This window comes from Phytophthora ramorum (assembly GCF_020800215.1).
Source record: "Phytophthora ramorum isolate Pr-102 chromosome Unknown Phyram_PR-102_s0002, whole genome shotgun sequence".
NCBI lineage: Eukaryota > Oomycota > Peronosporomycetes > Peronosporales > Peronosporaceae > Phytophthora > Phytophthora ramorum.
The window spans coordinates 3,416,505-3,436,501 of record NW_027150648.1 but is presented as its reverse complement, the minus strand read 5'-3'; the positions used below and the strand labels follow the sequence as shown (position 1 = coordinate 3,436,501).

The 19,997-nt window shown below is 51.9% G+C and overlaps 9 protein-coding genes across 9 annotated transcripts; 6 read left to right on the top strand and 3 right to left on the bottom strand.

Moving 5' to 3' along the window:
* Nucleotides 1-482: 482 nt before the first annotated feature.
* Nucleotides 483-803, bottom strand: KRP23_2525 (uncharacterized protein; the record flags this gene model as incomplete). Its single annotated transcript, XM_067887273.1, has 1 exon — nt 483-803. The coding sequence occupies one exon, from the start codon at nt 801-803 to the stop codon at nt 483-485; it is 321 nt and encodes a 106-aa protein (XP_067749875.1).
* A 1,273-nt stretch (nt 804-2,076) lies between these two features.
* On the top strand, nt 2,077-2,397 carry KRP23_2524 (uncharacterized protein; the record flags this gene model as incomplete). The annotated part of the gene is made up of 1 exon (XM_067887272.1): nt 2,077-2,397. One exon carries the CDS (start codon nt 2,077-2,079, stop codon nt 2,395-2,397), a length of 321 nt encoding a protein of 106 aa, XP_067749874.1.
* A 630-nt stretch (nt 2,398-3,027) lies between these two features.
* KRP23_2523 (uncharacterized protein) lies at nt 3,028-3,406 on the top strand (the record flags this gene model as incomplete). Its single annotated transcript, XM_067887271.1, has 2 exons — nt 3,028-3,216; nt 3,287-3,406. 2 exons carry the CDS (start codon nt 3,028-3,030, stop codon nt 3,404-3,406), a joined length of 309 nt encoding a protein of 102 aa, XP_067749873.1.
* Nucleotides 3,407-4,655: 1,249 nt separating this feature from the next.
* Nucleotides 4,656-6,156, top strand: KRP23_2522 (Sphingomyelinase phosphodiesterase D; the record flags this gene model as incomplete). The annotated part of the gene is made up of 3 exons (XM_067887270.1): nt 4,656-5,094; nt 5,160-5,347; nt 5,437-6,156. The coding sequence occupies 3 exons, from the start codon at nt 4,656-4,658 to the stop codon at nt 6,154-6,156; spliced, it is 1,347 nt and encodes a 448-aa protein (XP_067749872.1).
* Nucleotides 6,157-6,285: 129 nt separating this feature from the next.
* Nucleotides 6,286-6,966, top strand: KRP23_2521 (Peptidyl-tRNA hydrolase 2, mitochondrial; the record flags this gene model as incomplete). Its single annotated transcript, XM_067887269.1, has 3 exons — nt 6,286-6,541; nt 6,601-6,791; nt 6,856-6,966. The coding sequence occupies 3 exons, from the start codon at nt 6,286-6,288 to the stop codon at nt 6,964-6,966; spliced, it is 558 nt and encodes a 185-aa protein (XP_067749871.1).
* A 117-nt stretch (nt 6,967-7,083) lies between these two features.
* KRP23_2520 (Acid sphingomyelinase-like phosphodiesterase 3b) lies at nt 7,084-8,722 on the bottom strand (the record flags this gene model as incomplete). The annotated part of the gene is made up of 3 exons (XM_067887267.1): nt 7,084-8,031; nt 8,090-8,277; nt 8,344-8,722. 3 exons carry the CDS (start codon nt 8,720-8,722, stop codon nt 7,084-7,086), a joined length of 1,515 nt encoding a protein of 504 aa, XP_067749870.1.
* Nucleotides 8,723-9,601: 879 nt separating this feature from the next.
* Nucleotides 9,602-9,922, bottom strand: KRP23_2519 (uncharacterized protein; the record flags this gene model as incomplete). The annotated part of the gene is made up of 1 exon (XM_067887266.1): nt 9,602-9,922. One exon carries the CDS (start codon nt 9,920-9,922, stop codon nt 9,602-9,604), a length of 321 nt encoding a protein of 106 aa, XP_067749869.1.
* Nucleotides 9,923-12,763: 2,841 nt separating this feature from the next.
* On the top strand, nt 12,764-16,621 carry KRP23_2518 (uncharacterized protein; the record flags this gene model as incomplete). Its single annotated transcript, XM_067887265.1, has 5 exons — nt 12,764-12,904; nt 12,972-15,031; nt 15,099-15,800; nt 15,874-16,018; nt 16,082-16,621. 5 exons carry the CDS (start codon nt 12,764-12,766, stop codon nt 16,619-16,621), a joined length of 3,588 nt encoding a protein of 1,195 aa, XP_067749868.1.
* Nucleotides 16,622-16,743: 122 nt separating this feature from the next.
* Nucleotides 16,744-19,872, top strand: KRP23_2517 (Phospholipase A1-Igamma2, chloroplastic; the record flags this gene model as incomplete). Its single annotated transcript, XM_067887264.1, has 7 exons — nt 16,744-17,100; nt 17,174-17,686; nt 17,758-17,855; nt 17,932-18,242; nt 18,312-19,241; nt 19,321-19,613; nt 19,690-19,872. The coding sequence occupies 7 exons, from the start codon at nt 16,744-16,746 to the stop codon at nt 19,870-19,872; spliced, it is 2,685 nt and encodes an 894-aa protein (XP_067749867.1).
* Nucleotides 19,873-19,997: the final 125 nt, after the last annotated feature.

The following is a 19,997-nucleotide window of genomic DNA, read 5'->3' as shown; positions in this document are numbered from 1 at the left end:
AGACACATCAGTTGCTGAGTGTCAAGGACGAGCTGTTGCTATCGCCACTTTTTTCTGATGAATTCGAGCGCACTTGTTTCAAGGAACAAGGCAAACTTACTTACACGCAACAGTATCCGGCAAGGTAGCCTCCATCGTGACGAAGTAATACAGCTTCTCCAGCGCAGTTCACAACGTCGCCGCACACCCCGCCAGAAACAAACGCTTTTGCAACACAAACGTACGTGTGACTCGGTTTTTTTTTATCGTATTTATCTACCCGCATGCGCTCGTGGCCGCACACAAAGGGCACTAGGACTCCACTAAGAAGGTCCCTCCAAACGCCAGCGACTGCACCAAAACTGACTGCACCGACCGCGAAGACTCCTCGTCCGGCAAGCACTATTCGACTCGCACTTGGCAGACGACAAGCTCCGCATCCCGAGGCCATCTCTGCAGCTCACTTCGCCTCGAGGGACCGCTACTCATGCGTCCGAAGACGTTCACTCGACGTGCACGGGCTTGCTCGTGTCCAGCTCGTTGAAGCGGCGCAGGTCCATGGGCTGGTCGAGCAGCGGGATGACGTACGGGTCGAACGTCTTCCAGTACGGGTTGCCCAGGTGGTACTTCTGGCTGCTCTCGTGCTCGTAGCGCTCGACGATGCACCACTTGCGCGGGTCCTGGTGGTCCTGCATCACGTGCCAGCCGACGGTCTCGATGTCCTTGGAGTACACCTGCGAGGCCTCGATGAGCTTGTTGCGCAGCTTCTCCTCGACTTCCTTGCCCTCCTTGGCGTACAGGTGAACGACGATCGTGTAGACCATTGTGGCTAGGTGGTGGTGGTGGTGGTGCTTGTGAACTTGACAGGAAAATGAAAAGTGGGCGGCGGAAAGTCTCGCGGTGTGTGTGAAGGATGGGGTTCCGCTTGGGCCTGCTACGTCATTGAAGTAGCGAGGGGGGAATCGCGTGGATACGCAAAGGTATCCGGCTCATATTTTGAGTTAACTTCAGACTTGAGCTTCGGAGCCCTCTGTATTTTGCAACCTGTCATAGCTGCTGATGTGAGTGCAGAGGTGGTATAGTATGCAGACGTTACACTTGCTGTTCTGCATCTTGAAACACGATGTGGATGTGCTTGATGATCTGCTTTATACCATGCAGGTACAAAGGTAGATATAAATCTAAATTTACAGATCTGGAACGATCTGCTCCGAAGCAGACCCTTGACCTCCACGCGCCAAGCAGCTGTGGGCAGGTTGTGGCTGCACCACGACACGACTCGCATGAATTGGCACTTTGAAATGTTGCAAAAGAGTACAGCCCTGACCTGCAGGGGTCACAGTGGAGCTGCGGGAGCTCGTCATGGCGTCCAAGAGCCCGCCAGGCCCGCAGCTCCTACTGCTGGAAGCTCGCGCTGAGTCACGGCACGATGCCATGGGTTGAAGTTCGTGTGGCTCTCCTTTCTCTGTCGAGCAAAGTCCACTCGCCCGATGTTTTAACACACAAGGAAATCAGACAATCCCCGACATTACAATTCAAATGTCCGACGACTCGCAGGACAAATGGCGGCACCAACCCCCTCTCAACCTTGCAGGTCAGGGCTGTACTCTTTTGCAACATTTCAAAGTGCCAATTCATGCGAGTCGTGTCGTGGTGCAGCCACAACCTGCCCACAGCTGCTTGGCGCGTGGAGGTCAAGGGTCTGCTTCGGAGCAGATCGTTCCAGATCTGTAAATTTAGATTTATATCTACCTTTGTACCTGCATGGTATAAAGCAGATCATCAAGCACATCCACATCGTGTTTCAAGATGCAGAACAGCAAGTGTAACGTCTGCATACTATACCACCTCTGCACTCACATCAGCAGCTATGACAGGTTGCAAAATACAGAGGGCTCCGAAGCTCAAGTCTGAAGTTAACTCAAAATATGAGCCGGATACCTTTGCGTATCCACGCGATTCCCCCCTCGCTACTTCAATGACGTAGCAGGCCCAAGCGGAACCCCATCCTTCACACACACCGCGAGACTTTCCGCCGCCCACTTTTCATTTTCCTGTCAAGTTCACAAGCACCACCACCACCACCACCTAGCCACAATGGTCTACACGATCGTCGTTCACCTGTACGCCAAGGAGGGCAAGGAAGTCGAGGAGAAGCTGCGCAACAAGCTCATCGAGGCCTCGCAGGTGTACTCCAAGGACATCGAGACCGTCGGCTGGCACGTGATGCAGGACCACCAGGACCCGCGCAAGTGGTGCATCGTCGAGCGCTACGAGCACGAGAGCAGCCAGAAGTACCACCTGGGCAACCCGTACTGGAAGACGTTCGACCCGTACGTCATCCCGCTGCTCGACCAGCCCATGGACCTGCGCCGCTTCAACGAGCTGGACACGAGCAAGCCCGTGCACGTCGAGTGAACGTCTTCGGACGCATGAGTAGCGGTCCCTCGAGGCGAAGTGAGCTGCAGAGATGGCCTCGGGATGCGGAGCTTGTCGTCTGCCAAGTGCGAGTCGAATAGTGCTTGCCGGACGAGGAGTCTTCGCGGTCGGTGCAGTCAGTTTTGGTGCAGTCGCTGGCGTTTGGAGGGACCTTCTTAGTGGAGTCCTAGTGCCCTTTGTGTGCGGCCACGAGCGCATGCGGGTAGATAAATACGATAAAAAAAACCGAGTCACACGTACGTTTGTGTTGCAAAAGCGTTTGTTTCTGGCGGGGTGTGCGGCGACGTGGATTTTTAACAACAGTGAAGGCGAAATGGCATGTGTTGACTGCACACAACTCTGCAGGCAAGCAACTTTTTGTAAGTTAAAAGGGAAAAAATGCTCGAACATCAGTCATTCTGGGTTTTGAGCGCCTTGAATGCTGGCGAGATTCTCTCTCACAGTAAAGCACCCTCGAGTTGACCGAGATCGGATGCGCTGATGTTGAAGCTGCCAATAAAGCGTCGTCGTAAACATTTTGCATACAGCCCACTCGCCCTTCTCGGTCTCCAGGTCACTTTACAATTCTCTGCCCAGTTGTCAATCACCGCCAAGGAAATCGGGTCGAACATGGTCTACACCATCGTCTGCCACCTATACGCCAAAGAGGGCGCGGAGATTGAGGAAAAGATCCACAAGAAGCTAGTCGAGGCCTCGAGCGTTTACACTAAAGACAAGGGAACCCTCGATTGGCACGTGATGCAGGACCACGCCGACCCGCGCAAATGGACTATCGTCGAGCGTTACGAAAAGAAAAGCGTATGATACGTTGTGGGTTTCTGCTTTTGTACTTTTGTGGCGTGACTGGCGACTGTTATGCTGTGAACAGAGCTTGAAGGTTCACATTTCCAACTCGTTCTACGCCGCGTTCGGTGCCTACATGGCGCCGCTCCTTTCCAAGAAGCTGGAGATTCGTCAGTTCAACGAGCTGGACAAGAGCCGCCTTTAACCAGTTAAAACACACAACCGCGAACGTGGAACAAACGCACAAAATCAACGCAGAGATAAAAGTGATAACTTTCACTACATATACTCACGTTTGACTGCATGCAGCCAGCAGAGGCACATATGTATCCTGTGTTAAGGCGGGCTTTAAGCATTGAGTGTATTCTGCTCCCGTATAGGAAATACTCGTAGTACAGGCACTACAGCCTGGATGTTTGTGGATCAAGATGAGCAGGATCTGCCTTTCGTGCTATACTGTGACAAAACTCAGTACTGGTGTAGCATATAATCGACAACAAATTGGTTGGTGAGATGTCTGCATCAGCGCTTAACTTGTTCAATGTTCCCACGGTGCCACCGCGTAGTCCTCCGTGTGCCTGCTGCCCCGCTCATGCAACAGAAAGAAAAGAGAAATGATGCACAATACTTCCGCAAGGACGAGGCCACTTGAATCTAACGCATCATCGCCTGGTCGTTGGGATGACGCTCCTTGCCACACTTGTCCTCGAAGTTTGACTAGCAGCGACAACCGAGAGAATCCCATCTTGCACATAACTAACTTGTAAATAGACCGACTGAACCTCTCTCACGACCGAGAGAATTCCCTTGCGTGGTTTGCATTGCGCGGTTTGTGTTTGTGTAGACGCTGCAAAGTGCTTTGGGTTCCCATGAGCTGGGCTACAATCACGCGTATCACCAGGTCTTCTGCATTTACGTCAAGTTACCATACAAAACGCATCTGCGCTTGGCAAGCACAGAAGCCGAGCAGCTTTCTAGTCGTATCCGTACGAGCAATGATCATTTGCAGCTTTTGGCGCAAACTCTGCCTCCGCTCTTTCTTCACGCTGCGTAAGATGACCAACTGAAAAGCACACCTGGGTTTGCACCACCACCGCTGAATGCAAGTCAGGACAGGACCCACCAAAGTATGCTGCTGGTTCACGCAGTACACTCGTGATAGGCACTGCACATCGTAATGAATCTCTTCGCTTGACTGGCTGTTGGCTGATTGACGCCGACGGGATCACAAGTTGCCCCAGCGCATCACGTTGACATGGAACTTGCATACGGGGCAGTTAGACCAAGCCCAGCTCACTCCCCAGGCCATGTCCATTAATATCCCGGGCTAGTCGCGGTAGTGCCTTTATCATTAGCCTTGATCACCGATCTAGCCAGACACCACATCCCAATTTTCCGTGCTGGAAGCAAGCATTTCGATCACCGAGAAACCGCGAGTTCACCACGGAGGCAGCATGCTCGCGAGTATTCTATTAGCTGCGATCACCTTTGCTGAACTTGACATCGCCTCGTCGACGAGTCTTCGATCGTCCGGAGATTCTCCACGAGCTCTGTCAAGTGCGGCCAACGTCAAACACATCGTGCACTTTTCCGATGTTCATCTGAATATTTCGGAGTCGCTGGATGCCACAGAGTCCGTGGAGATTAAGCTCACGTATGGAGACGACGCGCCAATTACGCTTTTGACGTCGGCACTCGCGTTCGCGAAGGAATTGATGCCCGACCCGGATTTCTTCCTCTACACGGGCGACCACGTCGCACACGGTGACCTGTCCGAAGAGTTCGAGGCTGAGACAGTGGAGACAAATGTCGAGACCATGGCTCAATACTACGCGACCAAGGATAACGACACAAAGTTGGACGTCACTGCCCTGATTGGCAACGCTGACACAAGTACGTCTCAATGTATCACATGCGCTTCGGGCGATGACCACTAACACATTCCGTTTTCCTCGCAGCCCCCGATTACAACATGAACGTGACCGATCCAGAAACGGAGGTCAACCCGTCCATCGCACTCATCTCAGCAGCCTGGGAAGATACGCTGTCCAAGTCCAACCTCGACTGGTTCAACCGCCGCGGCTACCTGTCGTATGACCTCGATGACAAGCTTGTTGTCTTGACGCTCAACACGGTGCCCTACTCGGTAAAGAGCTGCTGTATATGTCCTCCCGGTGGTGTTACCATCGCGCTATATAGCAGCCTATCTGACTGTCTTGGTATCATGCGATTCAGCCCAGTCATTCCCCAGACACGACGAACATTTCGGACCCGTTCGGGCAATTTGCATGGCTCAACGAAACTCTGCTGGAACTTCGAAACGCGGACAAGTTCGCGTACGTCGTCGGCCACATCCCGCCCATCATTGACTCGTACAGCGGCGCGCAAATGTGGGAACCCGAGTACATTGTCATCTACAAGGAGATCGTGCACCAGTTCGCAGATATCATCAAGGCGCAGTTCTTCGCCCACGTTCACAGCATCGAGTTCCGTGTGCCACTAACATCAGAGCAGAAGGTTCAACAAGAGGCCGATGGTGCGGAGCTGGTACCATTATTCATGTCGGCGGCGATCTCACCAATCTACAACAACAACCCGGCGTTCATGGTCTGGGACTTCGACGCCACCACGTACGAGGTGCTGGACTTCACCGTGTACGGCTCCAACGTCTCCACGACCCAAGAACTCGACTGGAGGCCGCTCTTCAAGGCCAGCACCGAGTACGGCGTGAGTTCACTGCGCACGTCGGAGCTCAACGCGTTCGTGGATCGAGCTGCGTCGGACCCGACCTTGTTGGAGCAGTACTACTACAACTCGAAGGCGCAGTCGTACCTGCAGTCGTCGTGCGTGGACGTCGCGTGTCAATCCAAGTGGCTGTGCACGACGCAGTGGTACACGACATCGGAGGACTTCGACGCGTGCGTGTCGGAATTGGAGGCGGGCCGCTCGATTTAGGGAATTCAAAGCACAACCAGCGACACCAAGTTGAAGTGTGTCCCTCGTTTGAACCCGAAAATGGGACATTGTGTGTAGAAACACTAATTTAGTATCAGCCAATGACCACTCTATCATTTTGCAAGCGCGATGGACGTGGCCTGGAAGTGCACGGCGGCGTTCGTGCTGGGCGCAGCGGCGCACTATTTCGTGTCCTCACAAGTACTGGGCGATGCACCATTCCTCAAGACCCCAAGTAGCAGCATCAGCGACAAGGAGGAGACCCCCGAACCCCCGTCCAGGTCCTCGTCAGGTTCGTCAGACGACTGGGAGGACGAGGGCGAAGCCTCTTGGGTGCCTCACAAAATGGTCATGTGCGTGCGCACCGACCTGAAAATGGGCAAAGGTTGGTACCCACATGGATCAACTTTTGGGTATATCATACTGACGCAGTTGGATTGCCAGGCAAGGTCGCTGCGCAGTGCTGCCACGCGACACTGGGCGCGTACAAGCGGGCGGCGAAGCGCACGCCCGACGCCATCCGAGCGTGGGAGATGCTGGGTCAAGCCAAGGTCTGCCTCAAGGTGGACTCGGAGGAGGAGATGCTGGCGCTGGCTGAGAAGGCGGCCGAGCACGGACTCGTCAACTACGTCGTGGTACGGCTCAGTTTCTGTGTTCGTGTGTGGAGACGTGAGTGTTGATGGTTTTTGTGTGAGGTAGATTGACGCCGGTCGGACGCAGATTGCGCCTGAGAGCAAGACGGTGCTGAGTATTGGACCAGCGCCGCTGAAGGCAATTGACGAGATCACGGGCCACCTCAAGCTCATGTGAGCGTGAACTGAATAGGGATAACCCAGGAAGAGAGACATCAACTGTGTCGGAGTGAACTGATGGTGTTTGTATTTAGCCTTTTCCTGTCTGCTGTGATGGCAGAGTGGAGGGCGGTCGCTAGAGCGTAGCCACGGGATCGTACTGCGTGCGGCTTTTAAGGATGCCAGCGCGCCGTAGGATGTAGACGGCCACAGCAACGCACGTGATGGCGACGACAGTTGCTAGTGCAGTCGCTCCGATTGTTATGTACACATCTGTCGCTGCCAGATCGTAGAGCGAGGAGCTGGACCCGGACGAAGTCGCTGAGTCCACGTCAGCCGGTGACTCGGAGGTCGGATCGTTGCTATCCACGCGAGCGGCAGCCATCGTTTGGATAGTGTCTACACAGGCCAGGAACTCGCCCTGTGTCGTCCACCATTTGAGCGTGCACAGCGTTTTCGCGTGGCAGACTGCGTCTTTGCAGGGTCGAGCATTGGGCGAATGGGCCTTCATATTCCAGTAGTAATCTTCCACCAAGGTCGCGTTCTGCTCAACGCGCTGCACAAAGGCCGCGAGCTCGGACGTAGATAGTGACTTGAGGCCGTAGGCCTCACTCGCTCGGAACAGAAGCTTCCAGTCAAGCTGCGGGTCGCTCTCGGCGATAGAAGAGGCATACACAGCGTAGTCGAGCACGTCGTACGTCTCGGTGTCGTAGTCCCAGACCATGAAGGACGGGTTGTTGCCGAAGAGCGGCGAGATGGAGCCCGTAATATACATAGGCAGCAGCTGGAAAGCATCATCCTCACCGTCGAGTGACCCCACAGGCACGCGGAACTCGATACTGTGGACATGGCCGAAAAACTGCGCCTTGATTACGTCGGCATACTTGCCAACGATTTTCTTGTACGCCGCGATGTACTTGACGTGCCACTGCGGGTTGCCTCCGTACGAGTCCACAATCGGAGCGATGTGGCCAGCAATGTACGCAAACTTCCCAGCGTCCTGCAGCTCAGCAAGGGTCGTATCTAGCCACTCAAACTGTCCAAACGGGTCTGGCTGGTCCGAAGTGTCCGGCAAATGACTCGGCTGCACAGCAACAAAACCCATCAGTCCCAGCCCAATCTCCAAACTTGCAGAAACCTACCGAGTAGGGCACTGTGTTCAATGTGACCACGTGCAGCTTGTCATCCAGTGGGTAGCTCAAATATCCTCGTCGGTTTAGCAGGTCCATGTTCGCAGCCGAGAGCGAGTCCTCCCACACGCCCGAGATGATCTCAATGGATGGGTTTGTCTCCTTCTCCGGGTCCGTCACCTCCATGTGATAGTCTGGGTCTGCACCCGCATCAAATCACAACAATAAGGATCTCTCCACAAAAATACCAACAAGAGTCTCCTTACTCGCGTCTGCATTGCCAATGATGGCCGTGGCCTCGAGTCGCCCGTCCTGATTCTTTGGCGGGAAATAATTCTCCATAACGTGGACGTTAGTCTCCACTGCTTTCGTAATGTATTCATCGCTGAACAGCCCGTGGGCTGCGTGGTCCCCCGTGTACAGGAAGAGATCCGGGTCGTCCACCACATGCTCCTTGGCGAAGACCAGCGCAGACTCGACAAGGGCCAGTGGGGCGTCCGCGAAGTAGCGGATGGGGACGCGCGCGTTGTCCACCGAGGAAAAAGACGAGGAGATATTGAGGTGCACGTCCGAGAAGTGCAGGATGCGCCCCGCAGACGCCGGCCAGAGCAGCAGCGCCCAAGCGAGTGACGTCAGCCCCAACATCTCTAAATGTGAGGATCAGAGACTTCCGATTGGCGAGAATGGGTCGAAAGGTATTTTGTGGGATTTTCAACAATTCTGAGATTTTCAAGCCAATTTGCCCCAAGGCGCTCCATCGTACAGAACGCATTTCCTTTTCTTGAAGAAGATGTTGTACGGGAACGCGACGTGGCTGACGAGAAACAAGAGAATTACAGGTGCGGCGTATCGGACACGCAATCGAATTTCCTTTCGCATTGTTGGTGTCAATAATGCATCTGGGGGGGAGAGCCCAATGAGCCGGAAGAGGAAATCGAACAAGGAGACCAACAGTCAAATCAAACCACGGCGGGACTATAGAGCGCCTCTACGAAGACAGCAGCGCAAGTCAGAGAAGCAAACAACACTCCACTTGTATAGAAATTGGAGCCCCTCCCAACAGGGGGACAGAGTGGCAACTAACACGCCAATGACTCATACGGCATACGACAGATCTATCTGAACTGCATTTGCTGAATAATGGCTGGACAAGTTTGTGATAGCATTCATCAAACGAGGACAGCCAACGCGAGCCTCTTCGCTGCGACATCTTCCGCTTGTAATACATTTTCGCGAGCAACAGCAAGAGCGTGAGAAGTCCATGGCTCACCATATCCAGGCCATTAAGATGCATTATGAGTTTGGTACTCCACCACAGATAAATTTGCACCACGATACGCCTTGTGTTGCACACAAGCATCAGGAATATTGCCGCCGCTGCACAAACTAAAATGATAGTGTAGTGGCCTTTGAGTCACCAGCGCATGCCTCGCGACTAGCCGTTATCAAGTCCGACGCACTGAGCTAATAACACCGGACGTAATTCAAACAACGGTAGTTGAAACTCACAAAATTACGAGTGAGCTACACCTTGGTCATGTCGGTGCCACTAAGCATAAGCGTCTGTTTACCCACTGCAATCTCCAGTTCCTCACGACAAAGTCCGTCTAGGTTGCCCTCGCGAGGGTAGCAGACGTGCTCGTATATCTCGTCCAACTCCAGTGTGGTAAGATCGAACTTGTCCGACGCGAGGTCAGCCAGTTCTGCAGCGTTTACTTTCATATGTTGCAGCTTCTGACGTTCCATGTAGCGGACCTGTCGGCGATCTCGATACGTTAGAGGGGAGTCCGTCAGTAGAGGCCGTTGTCGTGGTGAACCAGGCGGCGTTGAAATGGGGGTTTTCATTTTCCCGATCGTCAGGAAGAGATAGCAAGACTCGTTTAAACGCCTTTGGGATGAGACCCCCGTCGACTTTACGGGGTCTTACTGCTCAAATTGCAATGATGTTCTTCTCTAACGGTGTCATGCAACTAACAGCGTATCAAAAAAAAGCAATTAAAAGACTGGTCAACTGGAGCCGGTAGTGCGTCGTTGTGCACTCACGTATATTTCTTGATACTGTCAATCATGCAGACGATATAAAGTCTACTGCTGGCATGATACGAGACGCTCCAACAATAAGGTTTGACGAAGATGTAGTGAGAAATAAGTGAGAGTGATTGGGTCCAGTGCTGATGAAATAGTTTTCATAGCTAACTCTAGCTCGGATCAGCGCCACTCCATCTTCAGATGCCCTCACAAGACGCCACATTAGGCGAGAACTCCAGAGTGATAGTGTCGCGACACGGCTGAAGTAGTATGGGAGTACGCAAACTTTCACTTGATGGCGCCAAATTGTGCCATTCCAAATGATAACATCGGGCACACCTCCACTGTTACTGGAGAGGATGCTGCAAGTGGAGGCAGATAACTAATGCGACAACTGGGGCAGCATACTGAATACGCAGACGCAACTTAGTTCGGACGATTGGCGTCAATGCATCAAGAGTGAAAGCCCAACGAGCCCAGATCCACCACACGAGCATCAAAACAATATGCGAAATATTCCAGCGATACAGCAATTCAAATATTAGCCGACGTAATCTGAAAGCTGTAGAAAGCGAAGTCGAAGATAAGGATTCGAAGCAGCTTGCGATGATAAAGAACCCAGCATGGTAGATTGAACGCAACGGTGCAACGCAACGGTGCAGAGCAACGATACCCAGACACATACCGATGATTGCAGAGAGCTTGCAGTATTTGAAAAGTATGGGTTCTATTCCAATACGAGGGTCACACAGGCTAGTGTTAACCCTACGACCCCAAAGAGATAGAGGAAGAAAATACCATGCGCTGGCACCCGCAAACTTTCGACCGATTGAATCGGAAAAATCACATTATTGGCGGTAAATCTCAAGTTTATCTGGACTTGTTGCATTTGCTGAATGAAGACTCCGGAGGATGGTGTTGCGCTTGCGTTGGCGTGTGACCTTATACGTCTCTCAAATGTATCGGAGCTCGATGGGCGTCGAGATCGAGAAGCCGTTGCCTCAACCATTTCCAACTTCAACCCTGTTTGCAGGATGGCACAGTCAACTCGAGACATATTGGCATCCAGCTGTCACGCCACCCGCTTCCTGTAGCCAATTTTTACGAAGAGTAGTATGAGCGTGACAAGTCCATTGCCCATGATATCCAGGGTGTTCAGCTCAAAAGTATCAGTTTGATTTTTGCACTGCAGGATAGTAAAGCTGTTACCACCGTAAATTCGGCCCAGCATACTGGTGCAATGGCGACAAGTACGCTAATGGCATGGTGGCGAAGATCGTGTACCTGGCTGTCCAGGAAAATCGCAGCAAGACACTCGATCCAGTCAAGAAGAGCTCGCGGAATACGTAGATCGCTCACGAAGGCAGTGTACATCAAAGGTGTCACAGTTAGTATGGTGAAAAAAGACCAACATTCGAACGTGTGCAGTGCCAATCGGACAATGTCGTAGCGGTACGTACAAATACTCCCGATTATTATTGGTAGACCCAGAACAGAACTTGCAAGCGACAGAAACTGGTCAATTGACTGCTTCAACACTATTACCGCGAAATTGAAGCACAGTGATAGCACGGATGCTAGCTGTAGTGGCTTGATGATTCTCTCCAAACAGTAGAAAATGAATGCATCGACTCGTTTCGGTAGAAATTTTGCCCCGACGGACTTGGATAGGTCCATGGTAAGCAGAGGGCTAATAGGGACCAACACGTATGTCGGCTCCGGTTTGGCGTCCTCTACACTTATTACCCTCATTGAATTGTATCACCAACAACAACCTCATAGTGCTTGCGACTCGCTTGTGCTGATATTTGAAATGTATTGATAGCCTATTTCTAGGTTACGAATTCCGAAGAGTAAGGAATGCTCCTAAATAATCTATCTATTTATTTATTTCATGCTATCCCACAATAATTTTCGTCAATGCCTCGACCGAACTCTGGCGCCACGCAATTCCTGACGGTAGCAATGGGATTCCAGGCATCACGATCATGAAGGCCACCAGTGACAATCTGTCCAGGGAGAGACTTCTGGTTGCAGTTGCAGCGCCAGCTCCAGCTGGGCAGCAAGTCGAGATCTGTTGTTGAAACCTTTGTGGCGCCGCTGCGATTGCAGCGCAGTTGATTGCCTCTGCTCCAACCATGATGGCATCGTGGTTAGGACAGCTTAACCATGGGCTTGATCCTCAAGCACCACATCACATGTACTATACGAAGGAACACAACACGAAAGTTGGGGGATTCGACCAAAAAGAAAGGCAACCAACAGACAGGACATCATCGCGAATGCCACCTCGAGCTTGTCTCGATCATAGAGTGAGCGGTAGCAAGTTACACAAGCAGCAACACTTTCGTATTTCAAGTGAGAATAGGTCGCTGTTCGAGGTCGGATCCCTTGGAAACCGAGGTTTGGACTGAAGAATCGATTGGACTATCGATTTTCTCGGTGTACTTGCCACAGACAGCTTGACAACTTTGTGTCGACTCAGCAGCTGTGGTGCCTCATAGAAGAATGCAAGTACTGGGAGCGTGAGCAGCTTCGTGCTCAGAGCTAAGTGTTGAAACGAAAAATGAAACTGTAGCCATTCTGGATAAACGGTCGTACACACCAAAGGACGTTGGCAAAGGATCGCGGACACCCACGTGCCATTGCCACCAAGAAATGCTACAAGAAAGCTTAGGTGGTGGCGGGGAGTCCGCTGCTAGCGCGAAGAAAGCGTTGACACAAGCCCAGAAATTGGTGCACCTTGCTTCAGTCAGACCCAATGCGCTGACGCTGCGTGAATATCGCGAAGGACTGGAGGTTAGTTGATGAGGAGGGGTCGGTGACTCGAATTTATCATCCTAATCACTTGCGGTATTGTGTTTAGGAATGCCTGAAGCCGGAAGGCAGTACGGTGATGAAGGTTCTGGGATTTCAACTGGCTGGTACTGCTCCGGGTTGCTCGACCAACGAGATCTGGAAGTTTGTGTTGGAGGCAATCGTCACGGAGCTTGGTAACTCCGAGAATCCGTCAGCCTTAGCCGCTGCAGTTCCTGTGCTTGGGCTCATTCCAGTGCCTCTTGTGCTGGGCTTTTTGCTTTCTCCTGAACGGGAGCCCATGAACAAGCTGCGAACAATACTGACGCACGAAGACGTCGAGACACGCTGTCGCTCGATCGAGATGCTATCCAAGCTAACGCTAGATATCGCCATCAGTGTTACTGGTGATGGTTTGTTCGTCTTTCCATTCGAGTCGCACGAAGCGCGAATTTGCTGCCAGCAAGACGTCGAGACCATGGTAATCGACTGCTGGAAACTGATTTTCCACACCCTTTCTTTCGATGAACAGTCCCAGACTGCGGCGTGGGCTGCCGGCACTGCGTTTACAGCCTTGACAAATCTATTTGCTCGATGCAGTACGATGACAGCGTTTTTTTCAAGCACTCGAGAATCTACCCGAGCGCAAGCTCCTATAGACGACGTTGCCTCTGTGATGTACAAGCACGCATTTCCTCGAATTCGAGCGTTGGTTGTTGTTGCGCGCGCTCTTCCCATGAAACAACAACCGGATGCCATGCTCTGGATCTCTATGCTGCTTTACACTATGATGGAGCGTAGTGGTGCGAGATGCCCTAGCATCAGCGTACCTTACGTTGAGATTGATGCTGATAACAACAATGTCGATGGTGCCGATGAAGACGATGATGAATCTCACGCGTCTACCGAGCCTGTTCGAGTGGATGAACTGGTGAGTGATTTGCTCGAGTCCTGGGCATTTCCTACGATATCGAGAAGAGTATCTCTGGCGCAAGCGTCCAGCATGTGCCGCGCCATTTTTATTCTGCTGGCGCACCCTCTTCAAACACTCACCCGCATGCGATGGGGTGCGCAACTGACCAACCATCTCATTGCCCAGTGCTACCTTGCGAATAAGAGCTCAAGCAGCACCAACGGAGTTGACGTTAAACGTGAGCTATGTGTGATGCTCGTGAAAACATTTGCGTGGCTGTCCGGAGTCAACTGCCAATCACTCTTCGTGCGTACAACTGAAGCTATCTACCTCGTCGACCAGGACAAAGACCGCCGTGATCTTGTGCAGTCCCTAATGGACACGATCGCTGCACACATTGTGGCTAATCGAGATTTTCAACTGCTCCAGGGGTTGTGCACGATGACTTTCTTCAGACAACCCAGGGGCTTCTCCAGATTGTCACCACGTACCAATGGCTCAGAGGTGTTTCGAGCACTTTTTCAATCTCTCTCCAACACAGCAGACCTACCACCTCGGCGCGGGGCCATTGAGCATCAGGTGTCCCAGCTGATTGCCTTGAGGGTCTTCAGAGGGCTTTTACTATTGAAACTTGGCGGGTCGGCCACGACTTCGCCCAAGGCCTATCGACGGTCCTGCGAGATCAGCGAGAACATCGTTTACTACACGGGCTTGCTGACATCGCACTTCCAGGGCATGCTTGCATGTCCCGAGCTCACCCTTCGTGAGTCGCTCGACTTTTTCCAGCACGAGCTATTCCCGACAATGGACCAAATCGCATCACAAAGTGCTCGTCTTCAGATACTTTGGATTGGAGTGCGTCTTCACCGCAATTACGCGGCGCACGTACCTTTTGAAGTTCTGGTTCGAGAGCTACAGCACGAGACTGGTCGCCTTTTCACTGCTATCTGGAACGATGACGACGAAATGGAGGGAGCGACTTTCGACAATGGATTGCTGGGATGCGGTGACACTGGCGAGGACACACCTGCGAACCGTAAACGTGCGGGAGATGCTAACACTGTCGACACATTGATGGTGCTTGGTGACTGCATTACACTGCTGGCACAATTCCAGCCCAACACGCAGCCCCAGTTTATCCAGATGTGCGAGAAAATGATCGCTGCGCTATCGGCTTCAGGAAGTTCACCGGCAGCAACATCTCAGCAGTATCGAATGTACGTAGACCAAACCGAATTATTCCTTGCCATCGACAAGCTTTACTAATCATGACCACATTTGCAGCATTGAGGACGTTGTAGCTCTCCTTTCGACTCCTTCGACAACGGATCTTGCACCTGAAGACCCGTATTCGACAGAGATTTTTGACCCGCAAGACATTTTCCTGCCACGAAAGCATTTTGACGAGCATGGCGACACGACTAACCCGGAACTTCCTCAGGATGAAGAAAATCGGGAGCCGGTCACTGTCACGGGTAGTGCTGACCCCGTCTCCATTCGGATTTCTCATCACCACCCGTTAGCAGGAAAGGAAGAAGTGATCTCTCTCGAGGTCAGCTGCTGCAACCTCACTACATGGCCCCTGAGCGACCTGGAAATTCAGCTTCATCCGCTCGGAGGTGGGGGCGTTGTTCAATGTGTGGACAAGTCCAAGGAATTAAAACTGCGTTTGCTACGTACCGGTGAGACTGCGAGCGTTGGTACAAGCGGAGGCAGTACCAGCTTGCCGCCGTTTGGCGTGATCAAAGCGGAAAAAAAGTTCCGTGTGTGCAAATTCACTCAGCCCAGCTTTCTGGTGCAAGCGGTCTTGGTCCGAGAACCTAGTCAAGACGGTGAAGATATTGGTGGCAATCCTGCAGAGGAGGCGTTCGCTACTCCAATTCGTTTGGCCTTTAGTAGCCCCTATGTGGTTCACTTCGACACACTCCTTCGACTGCCCCAGTCCCAGTTTGCTACCGCTGCGTACTTCCAACATTGCTGGCAAAGGTACGACTTGACTGCAACTCTTTTTATTGCTCAAAGGTTCCTCAGTCGCCTATCGTTCACGTCTGCGTTCTAGTTCCAACGCGAGCGTTCTGTGGCCCATCAGCGCACAGACCTCACAGGAAGTCGAACTAAGTGTTTGCCAACACACGCTCCACTACATGCATGCTAAAGTTGCAGCGGCTCCCGAGTTGCAGCTCGAGCTACCCATGCACTTTCACGTACGTTCTCCGCGTCATTCTAAACTGTTTCCAACCCCCGTACTCATCTCTCGTAATTTGTAGATTGCCATGCTCACTCAGACGAGATGGGGCTCCTATGTGGTGGCATCATTGACCATGAGCCTAGACTCGAATTCGTCATCTTCTGCTTGGTCGGGCGATCTGGAAGTCCGGTCGACTTGTGAAAACATCCGCGAATTTGAGAAGTGGCCGAAGGACGCAGTTCGTCTCTTTGCTGGGGAGATCGTGCAGCTCTGCAGTAGACCGGCATCCGCACTTTCTACTGCTTGTGAGAGTGCAAACTCGTCCGATCAGGCCAGCAATGCTGTCAGTGCAACGCCCTCCCTTCCAAACCCACCACCTCTGATCTCCAACGCGTTGCCAGCTGCAGCCCCGGCCCCAATGCAGGTTGCAAACGGAATGCCGTTCACCGCGGCAGACCCCGTACTGCCCACCGCCTTCGCACCGGACGTGCGGTCCACCACGAGTTTCCACAAAGACGTGGGTGCTCCCAGTGACCGAAAGACCTCATTCACTCGCTCCGAGCAAGTCCGAGCGCCAGAAACATCCGCACAAGGCGATCAGTGGGGGACCTTCCTCTGAAGTTGAAGGCAGCTTCAACTTGATGTAGCACAACACCAAATTCGCCGGTCGGAAGATCATCAACCCGCTTTTTCATTGGCTAAAACTCGTATTAAATCACTTTTTCTCGCATCAAATCCAAGATGCGGCCTTCGGAGCACCAGCGCGGTACTGCCGGTGCGTATCGAGGGAGCGAACACGCGAGCGAGGAACGCGTATACCGCCCGCTGCTGTTCCAGTCCACGGGTTATGCGTCTTCGGAGCTCTTCCGCGACTCGTATGAGATGCACTCGCGCCTGCCGACCGCGCCTCTATTAGGAGTAGAGACTAGTGCCGCCGAACCAGAAGAGAATCAGAAAAAGCGTCATGTGTTCGAGCCACAGATCCGACTCGAGACGCTATCGTCGCGGGCTGCTACAGCAGTGCTTTGGGTCACGTATTTGGTGTTTTTGCTTGCGATGGCACTGCCGTATTTGCAGAGCAAAGGGTACCTGGAAACGGTGAGGACTATTTTTTAGGACTATTTCTGATTCTTGAAGACTTTTGTGACGCTTTTTGTGATTTTCAACATAGGCGGTGGAACTGCCGGGAGGGGTTTGCCAGACAGAGAAAAAAGTGGGAGAAGAGCCGTGCATTCAAGTGGACAAGACGAGGAGTATTGCTCAATGGACAGCGTACGTGACGAATGTGTCGCGGTACTCTGGTTCCATTGAGATAAAGCTGGACGTTCGGGAGCAGGTGAACGCTTCAACCTCGGTGGCTTCACTTGTGGAGAGCAACACGTATCAGGAGCTGGAACGTGTGGGCACAGCGTGGAAAATGGATCGAAAAGCAAACAGAGGAAATAGTAATTTAGAGAACGAAGCCTCGAGCATTTCGGAGGTTGCGGAAGGGGAGGTTGACCAAGAGGCAGGATATGTATTGACCTATGACGCCAGGCTGTATGGTATTGATCACGAGGTGACCCCTGCTACGAAGGATCTTGTAACAGATGAACGGAATCAGAGTATTTGGATCGAGTGCCGATCTAGCGAACCGTGTGAAGTTGTTCAACTACTGGAGATTACGCAAGACGTTGATCGACTGGTGAGAACACTAAGGGAGATGAATCGGATATTATTTGTGTGATTGACCTTTTGGTTGTATGATATCTTTAGGGTGGAAGCGGATACGACGCGTATTTTGTCATCGTGTCTTTTAGAGGGCTGTATCCAAACGTCTTCGGCAAGGATGTGGTTTATCAATTCGCGTACACGTACGTACAAATTGTTGTTGCTGAAGTGAGTTACGCTTATTCGGTGAGCACTAACTTGCTAAATTATGTTATCCAGTAAGCCAGCTATTCACGTTGGCGAAGTTATTGTGCGTGGAGTAATGGTGTTAGCATCCATTTTGGCGCTCCCTTGCTGGTTCATTTCAGTTCTGAATTTCCACGGTGGATCATGGAGCCAAGTGCTTACCGTACAAAAGTGGTTACTGGGAATTGGCGTCGTGCTCGTACTCTGGCAGAACCCAGTGTACGCAGTGTCTCAACTGTACACAACCGTGAGCATGCGCACGCGATTTGTGTCGATCACTAGTCAATCACTTGCGGAGGCTTCTTTCTACGTGTTCTGGCTGAGTCTCATGGACCTACACAGCGGTGATTTCACGTCTCGAAGATGCGCGTTTACCACGAAGCTGATATTTGGTTTGGTACTTTTCGCGGTAGATACGGCTATGACTATGCTACGATTGCCCAAATTATTTTTTGGGGCAGAGGGAGCGTCATCTGCGCATGATTTCCAGCACCTAGAGATCTATGTTCTTCTCGGATTCATTCGTACGGGATTAATTTTAATTTGGCTCGTGTGGATCATGAAAGTTGGTGCACGATCAGGGCAGCATTTGAAGGCGCTGCCGTACATGGCAACTCGCTTCAAGCAACTGTCGTACCGATTTTTGGTGCTCGAGACTCTTTTAATTTTTTTCTACATCTTCGTATTGTCGGCTCTTCAGATATTCTACCTAACGCAAACGTGGTACTTCGTTGGTTACGACGCATTTATTCAAGACTCTATGCACACGTTTGCCAAGATGCACACTGGCCATCCGTCTCTGGGCAAGTTTGTGTTCTTGTCGGTGTACGTGTACCTGGTGATGTTTGTACATTTGCCCCCGCTAGCGGGCAACAGTACGGGTCTGCTAGCATCTACAGCTTTTCACGTCGACGAAAAGCCTCGCGTGGATTCGTATGGCTTCCTGACCCCCGACTCGAATTTATTTTGCGTTGAAACGGCTGGCTGGTTGCTGGAGTTGGCATACCAGGCATACTTTGACCCTCCTGGATGCCCTTCATCGTCTGGATATGGAGAGCTTACTCTTGAGCGATATGGCTTCGAGCTGATCACTCATCTAAGGAGCAACTTAACGGATACTCACGTAGTTGTTGCGTGGAGTCAAGAGGATCATCGACGCTTGGTCATTTCGTTCCGTGGTACAACGAGCAAGGAGAACTGGAAGAGCAATCTTCGAGCTGACCAGCACGTGCTGTGGATAACATCCCGAGGACTTCGCTGGAGGAAGACGTGCATCGAAAAAGTGAAGGACACTGCGGCAAAGATCCCTTTGCTGAACATGGCACTGCCGCGAGTTCATCGAGGTAATTACGCATATCTAGCTTTCCTTACCACAACGCTCGGGCATTTTGTTTATCTAGCGATGTTTGTTTTGCTGTACAGGTTTTTGGATCGCATACGAGTCAATCCGAGAAGAACTCAAGGAAGTGACACGGCTCATATTAGACGAAAACCCTGGCGTGTCAGTGTATATCACGGGCCACAGCATGGGAGGTGCGCTGGCAATCATAGCTGCCTACGACCTTGCGGTGAATTTCAGCATCAAAGTTAATATGTACAACTTTGGAGGGCCTCGTGTTGGCAACCCAAGCTTCCGCCAGCACTACGATAGCTGCGTCCCAACAAGCTACCGCGTCGTCATGGACGGCGACATCGTTCCGGGATGGCCAAAATTTGTACGTACGGCATCTGCTATTGCGTAGATGTAAAAACTAACGATGCATTCTGCCTATGAATTGTGTACGACTGCAGTGGGGACTTTATCAGCATGTGGGGACTGAGATCTCACTCGATGTCGCAGGCAACCTGATCGTCGATCCGAGTTTCGTGGAGCGCCACCTTCATCACTCATCTCGGCGCAAAACGACAATGCACGGCACAAACGTCTATCGCGTGTCAATTGCCAAATGTCTCGAAAATCTAACTACGTCGTAAAAGGCTCACAGACCCCTATTGAATATCTATTGACGCCACTCTATTCGATACACCTCGAGCTGACTGTGATGGTGTCCTCTTTGCTCGAAGCGTCGCAATCCGTTTCAACATTTTGGAAGAGTTTG